The 19,265-nt window shown below is 41.8% G+C and overlaps 1 protein-coding gene across 1 annotated transcript in view; it reads left to right on the top strand.

The window, feature by feature from the left end:
- LOC146855471 (mitochondrial 10-formyltetrahydrofolate dehydrogenase) overlaps positions 1–19,265 on the top strand; it is a 293,724-nt gene that overhangs the window by 38,496 nt on the left and 235,963 nt on the right. Inside the window, exon 2 of the mRNA XM_085653264.1 lies at positions 12,724–12,868. Coding sequence (XP_085509390.1) covers positions 12,724–12,868 — 145 coding nt within the window. The remainder of the gene's footprint in view (positions 1–12,723; positions 12,869–19,265) is intronic.

Here is a 19,265-nt window from a genome sequence, read left to right as displayed (position 1 = left end):
GAGCTAATGGGTTTGGATCTTGCACAATCGTAATAAGTGAAATATCTTTTACTTTCGACAGGCCCGAGCGCTAACAATTGTAATGAATTTTAGCCGCAGCTTCTGCCAGCTGAGGGGCGGTACCCCCAGGCAACAGGCTTCCACTGCCGGAGCAGGGAGAAGCAGATGTTGTGGCAGGTTAACATACCTCCAAGGGGTATCTGTGGGTTTACTGCATGTGTATCTCTGGGCTTATGGCTGGGTGGAGACATTCTCTGTGGGGGGTTGTCCATGTAAGTTGGTGCTTATGACGGTTCTCATCGCCAATGCGGTGTTAATGTATCTTCCCACTGTGAAGTGACATAAGAGATACTTCAGCACTTAGAGCGTAGCACATTAGGGGGCGGTGTATAAGTCAAGGGGCAACTGGGAGATTGCCATCCCTAACGTTAGCAGCTGCTCACATGGTTTAGCAGTAAGTAGCTTTGGAAGCCTGGGGGGGGGAAACACCACAGATAAACTAAACAGGCATGATTCCTGTAGGAAAGGAGGGATTCACTGTGAGTACGCGAGGACTCCCTTGCTTAAAGGCACATATTCCTAAGCCCATCGATTAGTTGGACCTGTACACATCATAGAGGGATAGTCTCAAGGTTGAACAGACTATTGGTCATGGCTTGCCAGGACTCTGAATGTATGTTTGGCAAACATCCCCTTCCCAACCTGCAGGGCGGCATGTTTTGCCAGTTGTCTGTGAGTCAGGCAAGCACGATAAGGGAGCTGTATTAAGTAACTAGGTTATTTGCAGGGAGGCAGAGGGGACCCAGCAGACCCGCATAAGGTGGGCTGCGCCAAAACATTATAATAGGAATCTAGCGAACTAGGGCTTTTGCTGTTTTAGACACCAAGGGTCACAGTTGGTCAGCAGGTAGGGGTACCTGTGACCAGGCTACTGTAAGTAACCCTGGTGGGCTGTGTAAGGGTCACTCCGAAAAGGGCGCAGTGATTGCAATGGTGGGCACTTTACAAATTTTCCCTCTAACCAGATTTGACACCAGCCAATTGTTCGCCATGGTTTAGCAATCAAAATGGGCTGTTAAATGTCTGGGCCAACGCAGTTGCACACTGGACCCGGGGCCATGTTAGAGGTTGCTTAAGTTACGAAAACCTGCTACCCGGATAGCCAGTCCAGCTAGGCCGGTTTAGGAAGGTGACATCTAATAGGGTGCGGCTGTCCCACGTTGGGGAAACCAGGTATTAAAGCGCTAAAAGGCAACAATGTATTAGGAAAAGTTGGCTTGTTTCCATGATTCAAGCGAAGGTAGGTAGCCCTACTTGTGTACTTACATATATGGATGTTTGGCTGCTCCAAGGAGGCCTGGCCCTTCGCCCTTTAGGAGAGGGTTATTTAATGATTCATGCAGACAGCTCGCCCCTTACCAAATTTCAGGTTGAGCATGTAATGTAGGCATTATTTACAATGTCAGGCAATGCGGGTCCTGGCAAGCGCCTTTGCAGTCACTCTTTCAGTATAGGGGCAGAGACTGCAGCTTTCAGGGCGGGCAAGTAAGCGGAGCGCCTCATGCAGGTGGGACGATGGGAATCACAATGTTGCAACGATACTTCCGTCTGTAAGCCACCCAGGGGAGTGGCTGGAGGACAGGTTAAAAGAATGATGTACAGTGTGAATTTTGAGTAAACTGAAAGCAACCCTGTGACGCATCAGATGCTTGGTGGAGTGCAGTGTTCTAATGTGAAATTATGTGCAATCTTGTGTAGTGGTATAAAATGGTGTGCAGTGCTTCAATAAATGTGTCTGGCAACCTAGCATTCCCTTATTTTGCCAGGATCAAATGTCTGGGTGAATGGCCTCTCGTGCATCTTGAGAGTGGCACGGGAATGGAGGCATGGGTATTTCCACCACTGAGTTAATTTGGTTGGGGGTCCCAGGCATGCGCTGGATCAGCTTGCTGTAGAAGCTGGGGCACAGGCTAGCTGGGGGGTGTCTCCACTCCCAACATTTTGGTCTTACAACTGGGAGGCAATGATTTGACTTTCCTGGGTAGGAGGGCACTGCTGTAAGGAATGATTTCCTCCATGGTGTATGTTGAGTGGTGTATGGGTTGGTTTGCCATGATATAATAAATGTGTTTGGCAACCTTACATTTCTTTATTTTGCCAGGATCAAAGGTCTAGGTGATTGGACATTTGGGCATCTTGAGTGTGGCACGGTGGGCAGAAAGCAGGAAATGGAGGCATGGCTTTTCCGCCACCAAGACCGAGATAATTTGGTTGGGATACCCAGGCATGTGCTGGAACTGCTTGCTGAAGAAGCTGCAGCAGAGACTGGGGGTGGGGGGGGATGTCTCTCCTCCCAACATCGTGGATATACACCTGGTAGGCAATGATCTGACTCTCCTGGGGAGGAGGGAACTGCTGCAAGAAATGAAGTCCTCCATGTGTAAGTTAAGCAACCAAGTGAGGGCATGTGAGTTTTGGTGGTCAGAGATAACCCCTCGTTAGTGTGGCGAGGAGCACGGTCAGTGATACCGTGGAAACCTTGCGCAGGAGAGTTAACAGTGCTATGCGTAAATTCACTGAACAGTGGGGGTTTGGCTTTATCAGGCATGGTTTGCTGCATGCCAAGTCCACAGGGTGTTTTGAAGAAGATGGGGTACACCTGTCTAGAGTGGGCATGGAAGTGTTTTGCTGGATCGGGGAAAGGCCCTGGAATCAGCAGGATGTAGGTAAGAATGCCGGCCTTGGTGGGGGGCCCTGGTTGTGACGGTGGCCACACCCAGAGGTGTGGCGGAGTTACAGGGTGGTCCAGATGCTGAAAGGTACACAGGGGTACCCTCTTCAGAAGCACAGGGGTGCAAATGCCAAATATCCCCAGGAAGTCCTTGCAGTGGACCCTGGAGGAACCATGGCGTCCCGCTAGTCCTACGGGCAGGTGTAAACCTGAGCAACCGGGGGTTGCCTGGAACGCTCTGCCCCCTCAGGGGGCGTGAGTAGAGGGGTGGACTGGCGGTTCACCGGTGGGAGGGGTATCCCCTCACCCAAAATTGGTAAGCACTGATTGGCTAGGGCTACGGTGCAATTTGGCTCATCAGGTGGGCAGGTGGCGGAGGGGCTGCCTGCCCATGGATCGCCCATAAGCTAACCACGATGTTGGCATAATTTGGTATGCAAATAAACCTGCAGCAATTTTCTCCACGAAAAAAGGTGTCTTGTCTGTTTATTTCATCAGGAGATTGCTATATGTTTGGGGAGTGTGTTGCAGATATTGGCACTATGCATCTGCACTCTGGGGTTTATTTTAAGGCTGCAGTGCCTGCCCCAGCAGTGGAGCACAGCTTTCTGATAAGTTTGAGAGAGGTGACACGCTCGTTTTCAGGCCACAGAACATGTTGTTCCCTTATAGCCCCTCCAGCCCTTCCTTCCCGCAGGTGGATCGAGATTATGGGTCGCTGCTTTACTCATCTAAGGAGTGCCTCAAATTGGTTTCCTACCTATATGACTACCCGGGCAGCCATTGTGCACTGGTAATGTAGCCCCGCTTAACATCAAAGGCCCTCATCTGTGATGCATTACAGGCATGTAGTGAACTCTCTTCCTTACATGTGTGCCCTTAAATGCACAAAATCAATTTTAAGGTTTGTATCCACTAATAAAAGAGGTGCCTTTTGTCGCAGTTCAGTCCATACCTAGGCACAAAACTGCACCACAGAGGCCTCCACCCTTGTTTTTACGGCTACTGGAGACGTTCAATAGGCAGAACAAATATGGCAAACCCACTCCCTTCTGTGAATTTGGTGCCTGCACAAGATACACATATATATGCATGCAAAATTGTGTACAAGTGTTGCACAGCTGTGTTGCTATGCAGCCACCAAAATTGAGATCTCCGTTCCTCTCATGCTGCCCATTGTGTAATGTGGAGTGGTTAGCACCCCATAAATAAGGAGGGCCTTCATGTTTAAAGAAAAAGGATGAAAACAGTTGGTGGTTAAATACTAAATGCACTTTAAGAGTCTGCTGTGCCGCGTGGGACAAAAATAGAGCAAACTATTTTGGATAATTTTCGCTGTCTCTGCAGTATACATGTTTACAGTCAGGGCGGGCTTTAGCGCTGGTGGCGCCCAGTGCGAGAAGGGCTGTTGGCGCCCCCCAATGACCACCTCCACCACGATTCCGTCACTACCATCCTTTAACAGTGCCCCTTAAGTCTCCATAACCGCTCTCCATCAGATGCATTTAATTAGTTTTATAGCGCTGCCGCCGCTCATACCAGTGTAGGGTGTCAGAGCACTTTACATCATACACACTACAAAGAGACAATCAATCATAGGTGTGTAAATCAGTGCATAGGAAAAGTTACATAAGACAGAGGACTACAATGTGTAGGAGTCACAAGCAATCCACACTGTTAGACGGTATAGTTTAAGAGTGCTTGGTCTTTAGAAGCATAAACTCGATACCATGACACGTGACACCATGGTTGGGGGTGGTTCTCTTTAAAAAAAAAAAAAAAGGTTTGATTTCTATCCAAATTAATCCTTTCTCCAACATTAGGACAACGAAAAACTAGGGAACAATCCTAACGCTCTAATCTATGCCTTGAAGTTTGCATGCAGCTCTTTCATGACAATTAATACTCCCTGTTCTATGTTGAGATTATAACATACAAACCACAAGTAACCAAGGACCTGTCAGACAAAAGCAGCAACCCACTGACCTAGTTACATTATGTGCACACAGTGATGAGAATGGTACACGTTCTTTGCAGCAGGCATATTAACCCTCTGCGCTACCTTACAATTAGTCAAAACTTTCACTAGACAAACATCCAGTCTCCCTCCAGGAAGAACATTACTCACCGGACTTGACATTTTTATTGTTGACTAAAATTGCTGGAAGCCAGGAATGCAGCAGCAGGTGCTTTCAAAAAAATAATAATGCACTTCAAACACGACGACCGTCCTAAAACCGGCCCTATTGCTCAAACCCCCCCCCCACTGCCCCACCTTGCCCAATAATACTACCATGAATTGCACATGTGACTATGGTCATGCTTAACAGTACCCAGTTTCCAGCCTTGGTAGAATGAAAGGTTGAGCTGGCACTGAAGGATTGGAACGTTTGACCTATGATCTCAGCTGATTGCACTACATTTTGAGAATATCTTGCATCACATCAGAAGTGGCGCTGCTTGTTTTTGAACTGTCTGCTGCCTTCCTTCTAAGAGACAGAGTAAACTTAAGTGATTGTGCATTAAAATCAGTGTTTATGTTTCACGTTGTGCACAGTGGCACAGAACGAATGTTCTCCCTATCCTATCACGTTACGAGTAAAAATAGTGCTACCTCATTTCAGTGCAAAAATGTATGCGCAATATAGACCGAGTTTAAAATAAGGTTTATTTCTCCTGATACTTTATGAGCAAGTTGATAAAATGGTGCAAAATGTATTTTCTTTATTTTTTTCCCTCCTGGGCAGATCCAACCGCGATAGAATCGTAAGTAATGCTTGGCAAATGTAAGAGCGGGGCCTCTCCTCGAGTTATCCGGAGCGGTGGGCAGTGCTTTCCCAGTGTCCTGTCACTTGACTCCCTGCACATGTCCGATGAACCCGCAGCCCGCTGTCCAAGAAAGAAACGAGTGACTGCCTTGACAGGTGCTGCGCGATCCTGAGTCAGTCTCTTCCAAGAATCCTGCTCGAAACAGAAGACCGGACTAAGAAAAGCATGCCCATGTGCGACTAAGTTCCGCGTGCAACCATTTTTCTGAAATAAATTCCAAAACGGCGGTATTCTTGAGTAAAACCCAGTTCAAGGGTATGTTTTAAAGGAGATCGTTTCACAAAACTGGTGCAAAGCTCTTTCAGTTTGAACAAAGTACATTTTGAATGAACAACACAATGATCTTCTGCATTTGAAAGTTCATTAAGTTGACATTTTTAATGGAACATATCTAGGCAAAGGAACAGCTTGCAAGCTCTGTGTTATATGAAGTACCTGAAAAGGAAATGGCAGAGCCCCCAGTGATCTACTTCCAACAGGAATCGAAGCAGTGTTTGTGCAGAGTCGGCTCCCGCAGCCACAGAGTGAATCCCCTCATGGAAGTAGTGTCAATTGTCTAGTTCTATGGCCATTGCTTCTGAATCATGAAAGACTTCGCTTTGTGACCCAGGGTGGACCACTGATGTCTTAGAGGAGTACAGAATGCAGGTCTCGTCATTGCATGCATGCACTTTTCATTGACTAGACAGGCTATGATTGGAGCATCACTGGTTACTTCCAGTTTATTACTCCATATTCCTTGTCCCATAGGAGTAAACCGACTAAGACGAGAAGGAGGGCTGAGGAGGTCTAAATATCTAGATCCTATTAAAAGCATTAAAACCCACTGAGGATCTAGGGAGGTCCAATGGGGCATGAACTAATGGAAAAAACACACAAATTTACGTCATTCCCAAAAATGTGGGCAGGACATTCTAAGTGATTCTGTCAAAAAATCGAAAACTGGGAGATTAATATTGTTTTACCAATTTATATACCATATCAAGTAGCTCAAAATGAAGCTATGCAAGCAGCAAGGGAAGAGGCAGACATATGAAGACTAACTAATCCAAAAAATTGCAAGTCTTTAATAAGTAAAGACATCTTATAGAAATACGCTATGGTTAAGTCATAGGAAAATAATTTTGGGTTGCTAATAATCACTGAACCATTTTATTAATGTGCACCAAATGGTAACATTCTAATCAATCAGATTTTTAATTTCCCATTTGTTTCTGCCACCCACCATAACCAAAATCATTATTTATATTCCAGCCAAACTTGACATGAAGACAGAGCTCATGCCAAAATAGATCTTTTTGTAATGTGTAAATATTTGAAGTACTTGTAAAGGTACTCAAAAGAAGTGTTCAATCCATGTATCAAAGTGTTACTTTTTTGAACATATATACCAGTTCAAGAATTTTGCTTCGGAGAAGATTGTGTAAACTGACAGAGAAGACCTCTTGTTCCCAAATGACATTAGGGGTTCACAAATAAAACGTTAATATGATTGGATGAGGAGGAATTAGGAGAATTAGCTCTTCATTCGCCATAATGCGTTACACAGGCCAGTCCTATTTTTCATGAACAACACAGTTCAAAAACCGTTAAGATAGCCCATGTAGGGGCAAGACAGATCCAAGGGGCTTAGTGTGAAAACCACAGAAGGGTGGCAAATGCCCTCATTCATGAAGAAAAACATGTAAAATGGAAGAAAATTCATAACCCTGGATTTCAGTTTGTGGAATCGGACTGATAATATGTTCATCAAAACCATTTCGGAACCACAGACCTAACCAAACAGGGCTTACAAACCATGAGTAAGTAATTCACAAACCAAATAAGTGGGTGAAGTCATATAATATATAAGATATATTAAGGGACATTATTGTTGAGATATAAAAACTACAAATAAATGTCTGAAATTGTCTGGCTATAGTTATCGTCACCCATATTGTAAGGTAATTGGGTTGAGATACGAGGCACATTAAGGCTTATTTAGAAACTGCATTTTGTAGTTCTTTTAGTAGTACTAACTTGGCCTCTACTATCTTTTATGTGCGGAGATCTCTGCACATTTATGCCTATGTTTTGGTAGTAAATGTGGGAGTGATGGCAGAGTGACTGGAAAATGGGGAATACGTACAACTAAATGAGAAGAGTAAAGAGGAGTTCAGCTCATTCTAATTTCCAAATTCCACCTCTAAAGTTACTGTGGCCAAAAAGCACCCAAAACAGTTGTAAATGGACTCCATCTCAGACCTGGAGTACTTTCAGCAACACATGTCCAACCACTGATACTGCAACACCCTCCTATAGAAAATAGTGGAGGCAGGGACAGAAAATAGAACCCCAAAGGAAATAATGTTTAAATAAATTCATTTGTTTCTACTTTAATACATAGATATACATTACATTAAATGTTAAAAATCTATTAATAAAAGTAATTATTATTTTATTCTAAAATATTTTAATAATCTTAGTTAATTTTAAAATTAACATTTAAAAGAAATCCTAATTCTATACATAATGTATAGTATTTTTATTACATAATAATCTTCTGTGTATTTTAAATGCAATAAAATATTTGTAATTTAATATATTTAAATTAATCATTTAATTCAAAATGAAATTGAACATTTTTAATGTATTCAGCATTTAAAATTATTAGAGACAATTTACATTAATATTTATCATAGAAGTATTTGTACTTTTTATTTATTTTATTTTTTTGGGTTTAATAAACGTTTCTACTTTTTTCTGCACCTAACCATAAAGAGTAGTAACTTTAGTGCCATAAATTTGACACCACCCCCTGAATTCAGGGGGTGGAGAAACCTTAAGTCTATACCTTGTTGACATTTTACTCTTGTAAATGATGGCAAGCTTAAAGTTGTGAATTTACTACAAAGTGTAAGAGTAAATTTACCTATGTAGATTTACTCCATTATATGTACACATTTTTTAATAGGCTCCTTCTGGATGGCTCTCTTTCTCAAAATGTCACCCACTGAGGCTTGAGTCGTATGGATCTTGCTGTTTGTCCTCTAGGTAAGGCATATGCTCCTCTTCACACCAGGCAGTTGAACTTCCTTCTCTTCCATCAAAAGTGACGACGATAGGGATTCCCCAGATCCTAGGCTTCTTGTTGGCTCTCATGCAGAACAATGGCATGCAGATTGCTGTTCCTAGTCCATGCCTTATCAACACCTCTCTGTTGTGGTGCAAGAAAGTTCAGAGTACAGATGAATTACATCTACTTGGTGGATCCTTTAAAGGCGACGACCCTGTGGTGGATTGGCCAACTTTTCCTTCATAAACAAATCAGTAGTGATGCAGACAAGTGTCACCAGAAGCCGCTCACGTGCCTTTCTGCAGGATCCCCACAGCTTGAAGAGGGGCTTAGTTAAAAAATGAATGACCCTGTGGTTAGGACTCTTGCTTCTGTCCACAGCATTGTAAGCAGTCTGGAGAGACAATGTCCCCATGGTTTACTCCTCTGTCCCTGGATAGAGATGAGCGAGGAGAAAGCACTGGCACTTGGCTGCTTCTGCAGGTTACAGTCCCTAAGGGGCTCCATCCTACCATGGATGCTGTCATAGAAGTAGGGTACAAGAAACCCTTCAGCCAAAACCCGGTTAGTACTCCCTTTGGGAGTCAGCAAGACACGTCTGAAGATGCAATGCCATAGAAACCTTCTCCTGGCAAGTGCGAATGTGGAGAGGGGGAGGGAGCCTTTCCACCAAGCATCACCTGGCTTGTCGATGAGTCAAGAGATGTGAGTTGTTGGGAAGAAAGGGCACTCCCCTTGACTGTAAGGCCTTTTCTCATTTAAGCCAACCACTGGAGAGCAGCATCAGCACGCATAAGCGTGTCAGTGTGCCATGTACATATCAATATTCATGGCTGCCCTAATGCAGTTTTTAGCAGAAGAGGTGAAGCATAATGCATTTTCCCAGACATCTCTGCTTTCTTGCTGTTACTTATGGATAGAAAACTATCTCTATATTGGGTTGAAACCAGTTACATAGGGAGAGTGCTGATATAGGCAGTATATAAAAGAATTATGTAGTGGGGCCACCTGACACCCTAATGCTTCACTTATTTTCCCAGAACCTCCCTATCGGTCTTTCTGGTTTTTTTAAATATCATTATTGGCATTCCAAATAAATGGTTTATACATATTACAGATATACATGTTCATCAGTGAGATTAAGGAAGAATACAGTTCGACACATAGACATTTTAATAAAAATATATCGTTCTTCGCAACAGAAAACAAAAATGTCCTAGTCCTTGATTGATTGGTAACATGATAGTCAATTATCCTATCTAGAATTCCAGATATTTCTCTTTTAGCAGTTCGAAATATTAGTTATTTTTGATTAATTATTATTGTTCCTGACATAACGTTTAAGCCTACAGACCCATGATATCTTCTTTTAGTAATCTGAAACCTAGAGTCTATTACAACCTCATCACAGGACAGATTCACAGATCAGCCCTTATATTGTCCGTGTGTCAGTGTATAGTTTGGAGGCAGAGTGCCAAGTCCGGTCATCGGGCACATTCCATTGTGGTAGGAGATCCCCTCTAGGAAGATCTATCAATAGGGCATCCCATGCTCGTGCCAGGTCTGTCACACCCATCTTTCTAGACCATTTCCTCACTGCATTTCAGCTTTCCCCCACCTTCTCGTTTCTGCATTCCAATCTTCTGTGTTTGGCAGCAGGTGTGATTTATAAAACCTAGATATCTGGCATTTAGACACCAATATTGACAAACACGCTAGTTTTTCCAGATTCTTGACTTATTCTCTAAAAAAACACATTGCTGGGTGACATACGGTATACCTACTGGTCAACGTCAGCTTCGGCAATGTTGACATCACAATTTTCAAAAAAAATCTGAAAGCCTAGAGCATGGCCGCATGCATCCCTGAGAACCAGTCTGTACTCTGATTTCTCTTTTCCTCCACAGCTGCTGCTCCCATCAGCAAAACACTGCAGCCTGGGGCTCTTCTCGCTGTGATTAACGGGCACCTTCAGGTTGCCCTTGTCGTTAACACTGTATTGTCTGTCTTGGTGTGATTTATGGTTCTTTCCAGATTGCTCTGATGCTGTGTTCCAAAGCTCTGTCTGTTCTTTATGTGAGAGCAGCCCTTCTACGGTCCTGCGTTGAAGGAATGGACCAAAAGATGAACCCTTCTCAGCACACAGTTCGACACAGTTTCACAGAGAAACTATTTTCTTCAGTGTTAGCCAAATCGAAACAGTGACGACATATTAACTTCATTATTATGCACATTTCTAAGTATTTATTTTTCATCCTTATAATTCTGCTTTAATTTGGTTCACTTGTGGATAAATGACTTTTTTGTGTGTCCCTTGGTGTGCTGTGCTCGGTTTTGGCAAATAGATCTCTAGTGGGTAAGAAAATGGCCACCAGCAGCTTTCGGGCACCTCCGATGGAAAGCATTAGTTAGTTCCCTAAGCACCTGCAGATCTGAATATAAATCTCACTGGACCATAGAAGCATCGTGTGTCTGCAGTCAGCCTCCACAGCGGACACTGACATGCACACGATCTTGCCTGGGGCTCGTGAAATAATAGGATATTGACTCGATTTAAAGTAACTAGTAGGCTATAGGTGTTTGCACAAAATATCGAAGGAAAAATATTGTGTGGACAAAGTATTGTGAAGGTAAGTTTTCATGGGTAAGCAAACTTTAACTATACCTAACTTCACGTCTATGTACCTTTTTGAAGATCTATATTTTCAAGGTACTGTAGATGCCTTGTGTATGGACCCACAATCTGACTAGTGAGATCATCCCATAAATCTCAGTAGCAAAGTCTGAATACCTACCATATTGCTTGTTCGGGGTAAAAATAAAATGCTAAAAATGACTTGTAGAACATCTTAACCTCCGCTTTATATGTCACTAGGAATTTCATAGAGAATAAACAATGCACTTATATTTGATTGCAAACTACTGGTCACAAATTGCATCCTAGTAATTTGGCGGTAATTTGACAACCAGTAAAGAATTTTAAAAAACTGAACTGATGGGTTGGTTTTTACTAATCTGAATTGTAGTGGGTCATAATTTGACTTACTTTGTGAATATTAATGAGGTAGGTCACAAATTGCAAATTACTACGATGCGGGGGCCATCACAGGGATAGTGGCATGCTGGGGCAGCAGACAATCATATCTGTAATTGCTTTTTAATAAAGAGAACTTTTTTTTTTTAATGCAGCCCGCTTTCCTTAGAGGAGATGGGCTACATTAAAAAATACGTGTTTTTTTTTCTTTCAGTTTTGTCCGAGTTGTCAATGGTCCACTAGACAACTGCCAATTTTTCAACAAACCTTTTTTTAACTCCAAAATGGTGTCCCTTTCCCTTATGTGAATGTGTTACCTCGCCGTTTGCGTTCTTGGTAACTTTTCAATATTTTGCAACTGGGTTTCTCTCTCAAAACACTGACTCGATACTTGAAAGGGACGCATATAGCATTCCCCTCCAGATGCCAAATCGGGCTTCATTCACAGTCCCATTTTAGGAGACTGAAAAACTTTTCTGACTACTAAAATGGGAGTAGTAGTTCTGAAAAATAATTCTTCCAGTCTCAGATGCCAAATCAGACCGTTTGCAACTGTAAAAACGCTTAGTATATCTGGCCCACTGTCAGCAGTTTTTTTGTGTGCAGAGTTTTGTACAGCCGAACTTGACCCGGATCCGAATTGGGTATCAGAGCGCTTTACATAGCACCAGTTACGTTGCATGAGGTCACACATTCATTTTTTGTTAGGCACGGGGAGATTAAGTGATTTGCCCAGAATAACAGTATGTTCAGAGTCATTACCGAGACTCGATCCCAGTTTCTCAGGTCCGAGGTCGAGCGCCCTAGCCCTTTAGGCCAACTCCTCTCCCTAACTCTCTCCTTTCTGTTGAAAATAGAAGGGTAGAAGTGAACGGTGTTAGTCAAAAATGCATTTTCTCGAAGTCTTGTCTACTATGTCAGACAGAAAAGTGTTGCTGAAATTGCTCCGGTAAAACCCAACTTTTTTTTGTAAAAGAGAGAATTATAAAACAAGTATTTTGTATGACACCATCACGAATGTAGTCTGGGACTGGCTTTTTCTAGATGGAGTAATCGTTTTATTTTTATTTACAGATTTACTATCAGAATAAGCTAAGACTAGCTCTCATTGGACAGAGCCTTTTTGGACAAGAAGTGTACAGTAACCTTCGAAAAGAAGGGCACAAAGTGGTGGGAGTGTTCACCGTGCCAGACAAGGATGGGAAAGCAGATCCATTGGGTGAGTTACACTTATTCTGTACAAGCAAAGCATATTTTCTTACTTGTGTGCATGTTTGAGATCCAGTTATATTGTTATTAGAAGAAAATGGTCCCCTTTCATGAGAATTCCAAAATACCTCATGAAATATTGGGCAGACATACCACCAAGAACACCGAAAGATCAAATAGGCTGACATAATTTGCAACAATGTGAAATTTTGTAAACCCACCAATAAGAAAAAAATATTTCCTAAAAAGCACAATTGTAATATTAAACAGAAAAAAATTATATTTAAAAAGTACATAAAAAGAAATGTACATGGTTTGGGAGGCCTGCGCAGTACCTTGATCAGATATAGTTTTGAGTGCAAATAGTCCAGGTTGGATGTTAGGCCTATTGGTTGTAATACAAAACAGGATAATGGTACGTGCATTTATGTTTTAGTGGAGAAAGAAATGTTGGCACATTTCTTACTGCATCCATTTTGTATAGTGTAATGAGATTAATGGATAAGACCTCAGTTCATTAGTCTAGGCACTGGGTTCTCCACCTACATGTACACAATAATCCTCAGTGGCATTTTCAGTGTCAGGATGCTTTCTCCGAGCATGGAACAAAAACATTTATGCGATGTTACCAACATTTGATTAGTTTGTTTGCCATTAGAATGTACCTTCTTAATCTAGGTGCACTCTTATAGCTCGGGGATATTTTTTCATCAGTTGTTTATTATTGTTTGGTTGTGTACTGATAGTAGAGGTTTGTTTACTAATTAATCATGTTAGTTAATGTGGAAGCCAAATGAGTTTGATCCTGTTATGGACTTTAGCAGTAGTGTGCTATGTGCATGAATGGATGTGCTGAAGGGCATTTCTCATTGCCTGGCCTATGTTTTCTAGGCAGCCTCTCTTCCGAGGAAAAGAGCTATCTATCATGTGATGTAATGTTGTGCAAGTGTGTCATGTTCATGCTAACGTTACTAAGAGGTGTATTGTCGTGGTGTGGAGGAAGGCTGTTAAACTGGCAGTGCTTAACCAAATATATGGCTTTGGTGTCATTTAGCGTCCTTGTGAGTTGTAGGTGGGTCTGCTTTGAAGTTCTGTTTAAGAAAGGAACATTGTGTATGTGAGGTTCACAGTTTTCCGTTTTAAGTGATTTTTACAAATGCATACTGACAGAAATCCATCCATTTCTATGTTTATTTCGAAATATGAAATAAAAGCAGTGAGGTCATCACATGGGTTTGTCATATTACTATTCACGGGCTACATCCTGCACTAAACACAATAGGTTTATGAATGTTTGTGCAACTTTATGCAAACGGACTTGGTCATTTGTATATTGTTTAAATGTATTTTTACATGGTACTGATTTACGAGTTTCCAGCCCAACAGTTGCTCACAGATTCATTGTTAAGAGTGAAAACATTAATTTGAATAAAAGAATACATGTGCAAAAAACTGAATTAATGAGTTCATAAAAACATTTGCATTGGGACTATGCATTTGGTGTGTGACTTTTGGAAGTAAGGAATATTTTGAGAATGTCATTACATTTAATGAGGAGGTGGGTGAAGACGGCATCCCTCCAAGCCAAACTCTATCAAAAAGAAATGTAATTTCTTTTTGTAGGTCACTACATTGTCCTCGTGTTATACTTCAGAACATTGTATACTGAAATGTTGTTTGACATACATATTGTGTTCTAAATATTGTATATAAAAATACTGTCCCATTGAGTGTTGATTTTCTATTTGCAATGTGACCATAGGTTTGTTAATTATATTTATGACAGATATTTTTGTACCAGTCCTCTGCTGGAGGCATCACACAGGACGGGTGCTTCATTGGAAAAGGGGTACAAGCATTTATGGGAGGCACTCAGCTGGCTTTGTACACTCTTCCAGACCCACCCCATCACTGCCCATATTTCACAATGAGGCTGTGGTGCAGAGCCACCACACTGCTCCTCTGTGGATGCTTCCCATTCACATTCTGTGGTTAGAGAATCAATCAATTGTTCATAAGTGGCCTCTGTTATCCTGCCACCTGCCAGTGTGATGTGAGAACAGTTTTGAAAAAGACATTGCTGAAACAGGAGGCATATGCTATTGGTGGTATTCAGCACTTGTGGGTGCTCTTTTATTAAACAGATTCTTCCAATAGGGATGACTCATTTGGATTATTATTTCGTAATTATGGGCCCAAAGATATTTCTACATTTTGAGACATTGCTCATAAAAATGAAGCCCCGCCCAACACCAGTTGTACACATTTCCAAAGATGTCCAATTCCTTAATACTCTTTCAATGTCTAAGTTTCGCTGCTTTCGAGGCGACCCTTTTTAGTGGGAGAATCAGGAGAATTTTAAAGACTTCTTGGATTAGAGCAACACACACCTTTGACAAAGTTTTACCTTCCACCAAGCATGTTACCGTTCAGATGTAGGGCATCACAATAGAGCTTCTTAGTTAAGTAGGTGTGTGGACTAATCTCCGACAAAAAGTATGATTGTTCCCCGCAGTGTGAGCCATTGAACGTAAGCCAGGTTAGGTTGAAGCAGATCTTAAATTTGATTAGCAGTCAGTGCTGGGGATAAGAGTGACTTGATGGTTGAGGTTTAGCCGGAATGGCAACAAACTGCGCTTTTCGGTACTCTAGGCGGGAGTTGATTGATGCTCGATGACCAGAGTTCTGTTTGGTTAGGACCAGATTGGTGTAACCTTCACATGGTGTGGATTCATAATGGCTGCAGCCTTCACTGCTAAGATTTCTTTATGATTCTCAGATTTATAATTGTTTCAGTTTAAGGATATAAAGAACGAAGGCGCGTGGAAAGCCATAGACACGATTTATGTAAGTAGTACCTGCTGTATTTTACTTCCTAAGGTTACAGAATATTGTATGTCTGTGAAGCCTGAGGATTTTCCCATTGGAACCACACTAAAGTATTATCCAGTGTGTGATACTTATTTACCACTCACTAATTTGGGGGAGTGAGTATTGGGTTGCAACTGCCCTGGAAGGGACTTTTCTGCCATGCCATGCTCTGGTCAATGATATGATATATGGAATGTTTATGAAAAATCAATAAATAAATCTTAGAAAAAAACAGAAGCATGCAGAAATCAGAGAAACAATCGATACTCCATTCTAGTAAATGCAGGTGTGGCATAATTTAAAAGTCAGAAAGGACAAGGCCAACACGTCAAAAAGTTTGATGTTGCAGCAAAGATTTGTGTAAAACCTATGTTTTCTGGAGTAGTTCGAGCAGAGATGGTAAATTGTTGAGATTCTTTATGAACTTCTATTTCACACAGATTTTATTTTGTAGCGGCAGACAGTTTTGTAAACATGTATATATTCCAGTATTTGGTGATGGTGTGTGTGTATATGTCATGTATTTTTGGCCCGCTGACTTGACTAAAATATATTGATTGAGTTTTAAACATTGTGGTAAAAAAATGTCTTAGCTAAAATAACTGTTTCCAGAATATCGTGGAGATTAATATAGATTTACATATGTACCTTGACATATATACACAAGGTAAATGTATGTGGAATTAAGAATAGTGATTTAACACTTACCTAGGTAAAAGTAATTACTTTCACAGGTAGTGGATGTTCTGAGGTTCAGTCCCAGGGCGGGGTTTGTTTTCTGGTGTCATATGTTCATGTGGTCTCCCGAACACTAAATTAATACATATGGGCTGCATAGACTGTCTTCACTCCTGTGTAAAGTCTGCATTCATGTGAACTTTGGCTGACAACAGTTCCTCTTCTGTTTTCTATGATCCATTAATGTGGTCCCTTGGTTTTATGCGATTTGATATCTCATTCATATCATTGGCCCATAAGCTCCCACCCCACAGTGATTGTGCAGGAACACTCTCGACGGCAGCTCTGCAGCAGATCACTGCAGCGGCGACGACAAGCTTCTTATTCCCAGACCACCATAGACTGGCTGCTAAGGGCCGATGCACGTGCAGGCACCATCTTCCATCTTGGAAGCATCTCTCGCATCTTCTGCCCCCAGCCATGAAAGCGTGCATCCGCATGATCACAGCAGAGCCAGGAGGGTCATGGCTTTTTATTCCCTCCTGGAATTTGCTAATTTTCTTGGCTTGTTCAAGGGCACCTCAGATTCGTGCTCAGTTTAAACAGATGGCAAAGCACCTCTGCCTGCGGATCAGCTCACAGAGGAACCAGAGTTCAGTCATATAGGCAGTGGAGCGGGAAATTAGGTTCCTGCTATCCATTAAATCTGAAGATGTATGTGATGGCTTCAGCGATTAAATGTCGCTGCAGGAGCTGGAAAAGATTTATGATTCGTTGTGCAGTTCTGGCTGAATTAAGCGTTTTATGTGCAGATCAGTGCCTTTCACTGCATCAGTAACTAGCTTTTTTTTTATCATAGGCAATATCAAAAACTTTCAGAAAAGGCAAATTTCCTTAAACAAAGCACACTCTTTAGTGGCAAAACTCCCTGTCTCTACTGGTAACTCCCGGTCTCTACTGGTAACTCCCGGTCTCTACTGCTTGTGCATTTCTGGTATTGTAAAACGGCCTTTACGGTGTTTATCTGGGTAAATGAATCAATCGTGAATATTCGACTTCTCCTTGTAAGACTTGTTTATTTTACCATATTTGTAGTAGACATTTAAGATTAATAGTCCGGCAGTATACGGATGCATTGTAGGCACAGCATTTTTAAGCTAACCAAATGTTATCCATGGAAATTGCCTTAAAGACTCATATCCATGTTGGACTCATTTCTCATTTGTCCTTTTCGAACCAAACAACCAAGAAAAAGCGTCTCCGTTCATAGTATAGCTCAGGTCCCCGACAGCATCCTACACTCATCTGCCACTGGCTAATGTCACCGTCTGTGTCAGGCATTCTGCTCTTTCACTAGGAGCACATCCTCACACTCTTACCACCTGTCCCAGAAACTACTATGGAAATGTGTGTTTTTTTTGTAGACCAAACATTTTTACCCATTTTTAGGTCGCCGCTTATCAGACAGCACAGCTGTCTGCCTATGCGAAAGACATCTTGTGGTCTTTCAGAAAGTTGACCTGGAAATGCATTCTGCCCTTTGCTTGCTTTTGTCTTTATGATTTGTTACTCGCATTTTCTGCCTTTCCATTTGGTGGATATATTTGCTTTAGGCTGTGCAGCTTCTGTTCGTCCCTCTCCATGCTAAAGCCCTGTTTACAGTATTCTTCCACAAACTTGTTTTCTATAATAAACAAGCCTTTACATCTTGCTATCTCGCCACATTTGCTGGCATTCAAATACCGAGGTCAAGCATCAAGCTGTTTTCTTGTGGGAGCCTGGTGTTTAGTCTGCTTTCAGCTGACTTCAAAGTGAGGGCATTTATAAGAGAGGAATTCAGCATACTTTTTCCATGGAGCCGGCATGCGCCCTTTTTTAATTTTGAATCTTTATTATACATAGCCTTCTCAAAGTATCTCTTTCTGCGGCTGCACCAAACATGTGCATGTTTTATGCAACATTCTTCTGCTTTGGTGAGTCCATTTAATATATGAAACTGCCTTTTTAGGAACTAAGTACAAAACCGCATTTCAGTTTTCGCATCTGCCTAATATATGGTGATCTAGGGCAATTTACACGTTTTATTGCCTATTTAATGTCAAGCACATGATCAGATCTTTTCATAGGAAAGAGCCAGCCACATTGTAACACAATTTAACAAAGCTTGTTTTTTACTTTGATGTGTAAAGCATGTGCTTTATTTATGACAGCTGTGGCAACTCGTTTTGGAGTGTTGGATAAGTTCAAAGGCACTTTTTATGAAAGCTTTTGTGTTTACGTTTAGCTACACAATAATTATGTATTCTATCTGCAACAGTGCCTTTTTTGATACACACATTACTGGATATAAAAGATTTTCTCATTTGTCCTTGCAGGCACTAGGGCATTTCAATGGTGCAGAAGGTGCGGGAGCACAGGGGTCAAAAGGTTTAGGAAACCCAGTGAGCACTGATTATTGCGATATTTTACTACTAAACAAGCAGTCACAAGTGTAGTTACCTTGTAGGCACTAGGTTCATGATTTGAATGGTGCAGCAGGTACAGTGGCCCAGGGGCCAAAAGGTCTAGGAAACCCACTGAAGGCCGATTATTGCTATATTTCACTACTAAACAAGCAGTCAGGGGTACTTTTCTAACCATAGCACCCAAAGTAACACATAGCCCAAAGTATCACTGTAATAAAAGCTATAACCTATTGGACTTTTCTGTCTAGCTACAAATTAAGTTGCGTTCAGCACATTTATATGGCACATTTTCACAGTTTCTGTATGGTCCTAAAATGCTTTGGAATCTGGACACACTAACACTTTGGCAGGGGCATTCTCCATTCTATAACATTAGCATTCCAACAAAAATAC

Source organism: Triturus cristatus, chromosome 4_1 (genome assembly GCF_964204655.1).
Source record: "Triturus cristatus chromosome 4_1, aTriCri1.1, whole genome shotgun sequence".
In the NCBI taxonomy this organism is placed as follows: Eukaryota; Metazoa; Chordata; class Amphibia; order Caudata; family Salamandridae; genus Triturus; species Triturus cristatus.
The sequence above is the reverse complement of the archived record's forward strand: the minus strand, read 5'-3'. Positions and strand labels throughout refer to the sequence as shown.